Here is a 9,472-nt window from a genome sequence, read left to right on the forward strand (position 1 = left end):
CAAGTAGCTGCCTGCTTCATATGTCAGCAGGCAAGAAAAGAAACACGGCAGCCATGGGTTGACCCTCCTATTTCTTCCTCCAACCCACCCCTGCATTTTCAAAAAGTCCCTGAAGGAGCAACACAAGCAACAAACAATTCTTGCACTGCTCCGCATCTCAACACACACTTTTTAAATAAAAAAAGGGGCTGCCTGCCTACTGCTCCATGTGGCTGGCAGGCAGCAAAGCAAAACTGGCAAGTGGGTGGATTCTGCCCTTCTTCCTCCAGCACTACATATACACACACTTTCAGGCAAAAAACAAAAGCCCACTCCTCCATGGCCAGAGCAGCTGCCTGGCAAAGCAAGGAGGAGGGAATCAGACCCTGACATGTCTGCTCCCTCCTTTTCAAAAAGACTCCCCCCTCCCAGACAAGAAAATGTCTCCCTCCACATTTTCCATAAGCCCTTCCATGCTTTTTCAAAGGCCCTTTCATAGGCAGCCAAAGCAGAGGTGGTGAACAGCACTTCCCGTACCCCTAACAGCACCCCCAAAGTCCCTCTCTGTTTTAGTCCCACAGCATCTGCCAAGGCAAGGGCTTCCCTCCAGAAAGGAGTGGAGGAAGGAACAGCAGAGCCAGTTGTAGCTGGAAATGGGTGCTCTGGACTGCAGAACCAGAAGAAGCATTAGACTCCCTCCTCGCTTTGCGTTGGGTTATCAGCCCTCAGCTTAGATGGTTGCCTGCACATTATTTGTCAAAATAATTTGTTTCTAGAAGGGCTAGAGACTTCCTTTTGTGAAAAAGAAAGCTCATCCTACAGGCCCAGGCTAGCATAGGTTCAGGTGCAATTACTCTAACTGCACCATTAGAAATTGGGCCCTACTAGGATGTTGGGAGGGACACGGGTGGCGCTGTGCATTAAACCACAGAGCCTAGGACTTGCCAATCAGGCGGTCAGTTGTTCGAATCCCCGCGACGGGGTGAGCTCCCGTTGCTCAGTCCCTGCTCCTGCCAACCTAGCACTTCAAAAGCACGTCAAAGTGCAAGTAGATAAATAGGTACCACTTCAGCGGGAAGACCATGCACATGAAGGAAGCACAAAAGAAGGGCCTCAGAAGATGATTGTAGGGTCCAGGTAGTGTCATGCTTTGGGGGATCAGATCCCTCCCACAGTGGCAGCCAAGAGGCAGAGAAAGGATGAAAGCACATTTTTACCCACTTCATGTATTTTGGTAAACAATGGTTAGTTGGTGAACCGCATCACAAAATTTGGATAACTGAATTTCCAGAGATGCCTCTGTTTTGGTTCTCATATTATTTTGGAAAGTGCAAATTTGATAAATTTGGCTTTCAGTATGAACTTAAATGACCCCCCCCCAATCCCTAATCAAGACCGGTTTCTTCTAATGTGCAGCCAAGCACATTTCGTGCAGTGTGTGTGTTTGAAATGTTGTGTAGAATGAAACACATTTTTGCACAGCTGGGCCTGGTGCACGTCCAGCCCGAGATTCCCCAAGCAAATTTGCCTCAGGACAAGCTCAGGTATGATTTCCCAAACCTTCGTTTCCCTGGGATCCAGCAAAGCATTTCCAAGATAGATGAAGGCTGTGGAAGAAAAACACCTTGGCGACTTTAGATCAAGCTTGGCCTGCATGTTCAGCTCCTTCTTAGATACGGTGATTCTGCAGGTGCTGATGGATGCAAAGGGGGGATAGATTAAAAAACATGGGAATATAAGTACATTAAAATCCAAGGCCCCTCCAAGGCATGTTTCTAAGCTTTCAACACACATCCCTGTCCTTTCACATGCGGGAATCTAAATAAATCAGTTATCTGTGTGTGTCTCTTATCTTTTATTGAGTATTTATTGCTGTGGATAAAAACAAGTGTATTCCACTGTGACCCAAAAACAACCCCCATTCTCCCAAGAAAATGCAGGCAAGGCACCTGAGGCCCCCAAGTCACTTGGGTCAGCTGAGATTAAGGCCACATGAGCAGCATCCATTGAAAGCACTCGGAGGTCACTTTCACAGTCATGGTGTCCCCAAAATCATCTTGGGAAGGATGTGAAGGGTGCTGAGGGGTGCCCTAGTCCCTTCTCCAGATTGCCTGGGAAGGGAGATTGATGGTTAAACTACTCTGGAAGTGTAGCTCGCTGAGAGGAATTGATACTACTTGTAAAAAGGTAAAGGTGGACCCCTGACAGTTAAGTCCAGTGGCAAACGACTCTGGCTTTACTGGCCGAGGGAGCTGACGTTTGTCCACGAACAGTTTTTCCGGGTCATGTGGCCAGCATAACTAAGCCACTTCTGGTGAAACAAGAGCAGCGCAGGGAAACGCCGTTTACCTTTCCGCTGGAGCGATACCTATTTATCTACTTGCACATTGACGTGCTTTCGAACTGCTAGGTGGACAGGAGCAGGGACTGAGTAACGGGAGCTCACCCCGTTGCGGGGATTCGAACCAATGACCTTCCGATCGGCAAGCCCAAGGCTCACTGGTTTACACCACAGTGCTACCCACGTACATCTCCCAAATTATTGCTGAGGAATTCACTTCCCTGGGGCTCCAGGGAAGTGGTGTTTTCTGCCTCGGCGCAGCCGTAGTCTGGTCTTGGGGTTCCATGTTTTCCTCCTGCGTGGCCATTGATGCCTCTCCCTTCTTGCTAAAAAGCCCCTGACCGCAAGATTGCTAAAGATGCCTTATGACTGAAGCATGGCAAGATCTCCTTTTCTTGCTAGAACCCCCTGGCCATAAGGTTGCTAAAGATACCCAATTTCTTCAGAAACATGCAACAACTTGTTTTTCTTACTAAAAAGTCCCTAACCTCACGATTTCTAAAGAAACAACACCCTATAGAATGTTTAGCCACAGCTATTTTGAAATAGCAATAGCAACCTATGCCCTAGCTGCTATAGTCCTTTAGCCTTGTGACCTCCATAATAAATAAAAAAAGCATGTTTTATTTTGTGAAAGCAATCTGAAAAGACAACCTATATATATTTCTCACAGCCGGGGAGGAATTTTTCCTGCAGATAAATGGGCTTTTGCTTGTCTCAGAGCAAATGTCACAACTTTGGCAGATGACCGACTGCAGAGGCAGAACAGTGACTGGTAGTGGATGAAAGCCCTCTCCTAATTTCATATGCCTGTATCATGTCACCTCTTACTTGCCTTTTCTCTAGGGTAAGAAATCCCAGATGCTGCAATCTTTCCTTGGGGGAGTTGCTTCACCCCCTTTTTCATTTTGCTGGCCTTTTTTGACAGTATCCTTCTTGAGGTGAGGCTGTAAAGACAAATATCTAGAGCCATATCTCTTGCAGAACTCAACACTATCCTGGTCTAATAACATTTAACGTGATTTTCCTGTTCCCGGTTCTGGTCTGAACTTATCAATGAATATCTCCGGAAGACGTAGAACTCTTCTAGCTGTTCTTGTAAACATTTTTGTCAGCAGAAGCAAATATTTCTTTCTGATGCAAGCATTTCCTTCCCCCGTTAGGACCTCCATCCCTCTCATTTTGCCCCTCCTCCTTCCCATTTGTATAAAAGGGGGCATGGGATTCTCCACAGACTTACAGGAGGGACCCCAGAGCTCTTTCCTGCACCTCCCAGTAAGGGTGTGCCAGCAACTCATTGAAAAACCAAGATGGTAAGTGGAATGCTTTGGAGACAGTTGGCACACAACTTTTTCTTTGATCTAGATTATGTTTAAATGGTGGAAAGGGAGATTTGTGGTGTGGAAAGGGGGTGTGCAAAGGCATTCAGAATTATGAGGATTGAGTATCTCAGTTGCTGAGGCTTTCTCAGACTCCAGGCTTATCATACTCAGAGTAGATCCATTGAAATTGATGGACAAGACTAACTTTGGCACATTAATTTCAGTGGCTCTACTCTGAGTAAAATTTAGTCACATAGAATCATAGAATCATAGAATCATAGAGTTGGAAGAGACCACAAGGGCCATCGAGTCCAACCCCCTGCCAAGCAGGAAACACCATCAGAGCACTCCTGACATATGGTTGTCAAGCCTCTGCTTAAAGACCTCCAAAAGAGGAGACTCCACCACACTCCTTGGCAGCAAATTCCACTGTCGAACAGCTCTTACTGTCAGGAAGTTCTTCCTAATGTTTAGGTGGAATCTTCTTTCTTGTAGTTTGGATCCATTGCTCCGTGTCCGCTTCTCCGGAGCAGCAGAAAACAACCTTTCTCCCTCCTCTATGTGACATCCTTTTATATATTTGAACATGGCTATCATATCACCCCTTAACCTCCTCTTCTCCAGGCTAAACATGCCCAGCTCCCTTAGCCGTTCCTCATAAGGCATCGTTTCCAGGCCTTTGACCATTTTGGTTGCCCTCCTCTGGACACGTTCCAGTTTGTCAGTGTCCTTCTTGAATTGTGGTGCCCAGAACTGGACACAGTACTCCAGGTGTGGTCTGACCAGAGCAGAATACAGTGGCACTATTACTTCCCTTGATCTAGATGCTCTACTCCTATTGATGCAGCCCAGAATTGCATTGGCTTTTTTAGCTGCCGCGTCACACTGTTGGCTCATGTCAAGTTTGTGGTCAACCAAGACTCCTAGATCCTTTTCACATGTACTGCTCTCAAGCCAGGTGTCACCCATCTTGTATTTGTGCCTCTCATTTTTTTTGCCCAAGTGCAATACTTTACATTTCTCCCTGTTAAAATTCATCTTGTTTATTTTTGCCCAGTTCTCTAATCTGTCAAGGTCGTTTTGAAGTGTGATCCTGTCCTCTGGGGTGTTAGCCACCCCTCCCAGTTTGGTGTCATCTGCAAATTTGATCAGGATGCCCTTGAGTCCATCATCCAAGTCGTTGATAAAGATGTTGAATAAGACCGGGCCCAAGACAGAACCCTGTGGCACCCCACTAGTCACTCTTCTCCAGGATGAAGAGGAACCATTGATGAGCACCCTTTGGGTTCAGTCAGTCAGCCAGTTACAAATCCACTGAGTGGTAGCATAGTCAAGACCGCATTTTACCAGCTTCTTTACAAGAATATCATGGGGCACCTTGTCAAATGCCTTGCTGAAATCAAGGTAGGCTACATCCACTGCGTTCCCTTCATCTACCAGGCTTGTAATTCTGTCAAAAAACGAGATCAGGTTAGTCTGACATGACTTATTTTTCAGAAATCCATGCTGACTATTGGTGATCACATCATTCCTTTCTAGGTGCTCACAGACTGTTTGCTTAATGATCTGCTCCAGAATCTTCCCTGGTATTGATGTCAGACTGACTGGGCGGTAATTATTTGGGTCCTCTCTTTTCCCCTTTTTGAAAATAGGGACAACATTTGCCCTCCTCCAGTCTGCCGGGACTTCGCCTGTTCTCCAGGAATTCTCAAAGATGACTGCCAGTGGTTCTGAGATCACATCTGCCAGTTCTTTTAATACTCTTGGATGCAGTTCATCTGGCCCTGGAGACTTGAATACATCTAAACTAGCCAAATATTCTTGTACTATCTCCTTAGTTATTCTGGGCTGTGTTTCCTTTGCTGAATCATTTGCTCCAAATTCTTCAGGTCGGGCATTGTTTTCTTTATCGGAGAAGACTGAGGCAAAGAAGGCATTGAGGAGTTCAGCCCTTTCTGTGTCCCCTGTTTGCATTTCACCATCTTCTCCTCTGAGTGACCCCACTGTTTCTTTGTTCTTCCTTTTGCTACGAACATACCCATAAAAGCCTTTTTTGTTGCTTTTAACCTCTCTAGCAAGCCTGAGTTCATTCTGTGCTTTAGCTTTTCTGACTTTGTGTCTACACGTGCTGGCTATTTGTTTGAATTCTTCTTTGGTGGTTTCCCCCCTTTTCCATTTTTTGTACACATCCTTTTTTAATCTTAATTCAGTTAAAAGTTCTTTAGATAGCCACCCTGGCTTCTTTAGGCACCTTCCATGTTTCCGTCTCATTGGCATTGCCTGACGTTGTGCTTTTACTATCTCCCTCTTAACAAACTCCCAGCCATCTTGAACTCCCTTTCCTTTTAGTATTGCTGTCCATGGGATCTCACCCAGCACTTCCCTAAGTTTTATGAAGTCGGCTTTCTTAAAGTCAAGAAATTGAGTCCTAGTATGCTTGGCTGCTCCTTTCCGCTGTATAGTAAACTTCAGAAGAGCATGATCACTCGCGCCTAATGATCCTTCCACATCTACCCCACTAACCAGGTCATCAACATTGGTTAGGACCAGATCTAAAATGGCTGTTCCTCTTGTTGCTTCCCCCACTTTCTGGACAATGAAGTTGTCTGCAAGGCCAGTGAGGAATCTGTTTGACCTTATGCTCTTGGCTGAGTTTGACGTCCAACAAATATCCGGGTAATTGAAGTCCCCCATTACTACTATCTCCCTTCCTTTTGCATGCTTGGCCATCTGTTCCAGGAAGGCATCATCTATGTCCTCCGTTTGGCTTGGGGATCTATAGTAAACTCCCACAATGAGGTCTCTGTTATTCTTCTCTCCCTTAATTTTGACCCAAATGCTCTCACTTTGGCTTTGAGGTTCTAAATCTTGGATCTCTTCACAGGTATACACATCCCTGACATATAACGCCACTCCTCCTCCTTTCTTGTCTGGTCTGTTTCTCTGAAATAGATTGTATCCCGCCATTATTACATTCCAATCGTGGGACTTATCCCACCAGGTTTCAGTGATGCCTATTATGTCATATTTAGTTTGAATCCAAACTAGTTTAGAATCCATTTTTAAACAGAACGAGAGGTTCTACATATAAATATATGATAGCATCATGCTGAACGATGTGTGTATGTGTGTGTCTATTTGCAGAAAATCCTCTGGAGCCTGACTGCCTTGTCTTTCACACTTGCCTTGTGTCAGGGATTCTGCACGTTCAGCGAGCACAAAGCAGAGATTAAAGATGGTAAGTAAACAGCAACATAATGTTAATATGTAACCTATTCATGGCCAAATAATTATTTAATGTTTGGAAAATGTGTTCCTGACTAGAGATGAGGGGGAAATGCACCCCATTCATATTTTAGCATACACCTACCAAATCTGCTCTTGCAGAACCAGAACACAGACCAAAGTGCAGCTACCTTCAAAATCTACACTTCTCCGGATGTTGTGATGCTGCTCAGAGTCTAAAATGACCTGACGCTGCTCCCGTCTCATCTTCTCATTGATGAGTCCCTGCTTAAGCTCTTACTTTTATTGTGTATTTTGTGTTTTTTAGGTTGTGAACTGCCCTGAGAGTGGTATATAAATAGTAATAATAATAATAACTGATAGAAATTGAAACGGCCAGATTCCCCATCCACAGGGCACCCCTTTCACTCCCACCCTGTTTTAAGCTTGGAACCATCGTCTGCAGACGCAAGCAGGAGACTGCATGGCCGCAGTATAAGCAAGACAGATGCCCAGGAGTTGGACAAGTGGAAAATTTGTGCTTCTCTTGCACAGTCTTTGCTTCTCTTGCACAGTCTTTGCATTGTGGTGAGCAGCAGTTTCTGATTGCATTGATGTTAAATGTATGGGATTTCTCTCCCTAGGTCAGCCGGTACTGCCCACTGAGTGTACCGATCCATATGATGGGAGCAAGCATCCATTCGGCTCTAAGTGGAATACAGCGCAGTGCATGGAATGCACATGTAGTGAAAGTGGAATGGACTGCTGTTCCAGGTAGGCCAAATACCCAGAATGGCACTGGGTCTATTAATCTCTTTCAAATTATTTTGCTCCGTTCTCTCTGAAAGACCTTCTGCTCAATAAACATTCAGGGACGGAATTAGCTGAAGACGGGTGTCCCAATTAATCTTTACATCTGAAGATAGGTTGCATAAAATTGAGCATGTCTAGAGTGCCTTTCCAATCATCCGCTGACCAGGCATTTGCTGCATGGAAGCTTGGACTTTGGGATCTCCCTGAGTCCCAGATCCTCTCATCCGGAGACCATCCAGGAGTTGGTCCTGGGGAGAGGGACCCCGATGCACCCAATGGAAGAGGACCCCTCCTCTTTCCTGCACCTTCCTGTCTCCTTCTGTCTCCCTCCTGGCTGGCCTCTTGGTTTCGCAACAACATTTTGCTACACCCTTTTTTTGTGCATGGGTGCTGCCCTCAACCACCGCAAACATAGTGGGGGGTGGAGGGTCATCGTACAGCAACATGCAATTGCTGAATGGTTTCTTTAAATGTAAAGGTTCATCATTGTTCCACTCCATGTGTATGTCTTTAAGGGGCCAAAGCAAGGGCCAGAGCAAGATAACGAGACCCAGCTTTACAGCTGTGAAACATAGCAGGTGCTGCTGAGTTGTATTTGATTAAGGTGTGTCAGCATCTGGGTGTAGTATATAAGGAGCAGCACCTAGCTCTCCCATTACCCTGGGGGATGGGTTGGTGGTTGGGTCTGGTTTGTTGATGTATTTAGTGTAAATGGAGTTTTTGTTTTTCTTATTAAAACCTTCTTTAAGTTATTTTTGAGTCCTTTCTTTTTAATGCATGGTCTCCCCAGCAAGCTCTCTGCAGCGCTACCATACTGCAAAAAGCCAACAGCAATGGCATATTGTGCAAGACATGTCCTTTGTGCATTCAGCTTAGGTTCCCCAGGTGAATTTGGCCTCAGGGCAAATGTTTTCCAAGGGATTGGTTTTCCCTGGATCGAGCAAACATCTTGCAAAACTGCTCTTCTGCCAGGTAGTGCCAATCATTCTTGGCATGTCCTAAGTGAGCAGGAGAAAGGAGCGCTCCTCTACAAGATCTCCATAAGCTCAGGGAAACCTTAGTTTACACATTGTTCTTCTTCTTTTTAGATACGGAGGTACTGTTGATGTTCCGGGATGTAAAGCAGTGTTAAATCCAAACACATGTGAATATGAGTTCTCTAAACTGGATGACCCCTCCAAACCCTGTTTCTGAGCTTTACAAATTCCTTTCATGTAAGAGAATCTGAATAAATCAGTCATATATGCATTTCGGTGTGTATCTGTTGTCTTTGCTTGATATCACTACTTGCAGAATTTGGTACATATCATAATGAAAGTGATGGACATGCCTATCTCAGCTATCAGCAGCTTTTTAGATTCTAATGGATTGTTGTTGTTGTTGTTTAGTCATGTCCATCTCTTCGTGACCCCATTGGACCAGAGCACACCAGGCAATGGATTATTAAATATTGCTTAATTTGATATGTTGTTTATTTTAAAGTTATTGTGACTTTTTTGTATTGGATCACATGGTTATTATTAATGTTTGACATTTTATTCTGTTTGTGTGTGTGTTGGGAGCAGCCCAGAGTAGCTGGGGCAACCCAGCCAGATGGGTGGGGAATAATAATAATAATAATAATAATAATAATAATAATAATAATAGTAATAATAATAGGCAAAGTTAATGTAGTGACTAAATGGCCCATCACAAAGCCATCTGTGGCTCCCATCCTCGTTATGTCTACTCAGAAGTAAGTCCCATTGAATTCAGTTTTGCTACCTCCCAGGTAAGTGCAGGTGTGGATTTA

The 9,472-nt window shown here is 44.8% G+C and overlaps 1 protein-coding gene across 1 annotated transcript; it reads left to right on the plus strand.

Moving 5' to 3' along the window:
- The first annotated feature begins 3,122 nt into the window (after positions 1 to 3,122).
- LOC309536466 (small serum protein 2-like) lies at positions 3,123 to 9,143 on the plus strand. Its single transcript, XM_082230719.1, has 4 exons — positions 3,123 to 3,167; positions 6,787 to 6,880; positions 7,512 to 7,641; positions 8,769 to 9,143. Exons 1-4 carry the CDS (start codon positions 3,138 to 3,140, stop codon positions 8,872 to 8,874), a joined length of 360 nt encoding a protein of 119 aa, XP_082086845.1. The 5' UTR covers positions 3,123 to 3,137; the 3' UTR covers positions 8,875 to 9,143.
- The last annotated feature ends 329 nt before the right edge of the window (positions 9,144 to 9,472 follow it).

Source organism: Podarcis vaucheri (genome assembly GCF_965113315.1).
Source record: "Podarcis vaucheri genome assembly, chromosome: 7".
In the NCBI taxonomy this organism is placed as follows: domain Eukaryota; kingdom Metazoa; phylum Chordata; class Lepidosauria; order Squamata; family Lacertidae; genus Podarcis; species Podarcis vaucheri.

Excerpts from the sequence above, each read along its gene's own strand:
- LOC309536466 (XM_082230719.1), top strand. The coding sequence starts at position 3,138 with ATGTCACCTCTTACTTGCCTTTTCTCTAGG. Across the intron at positions 3,168-6,786 it reads TTACTTGCCTTTTCTCTAGG|AAAATCCTCTGGAGCCTGAC; the intron begins GTAAGAAATCCC and ends GTCTATTTGCAG. Across the intron at positions 6,881-7,511 it reads CAAAGCAGAGATTAAAGATG|GTCAGCCGGTACTGCCCACT; the intron begins GTAAGTAAACAG and ends TTCTCTCCCTAG.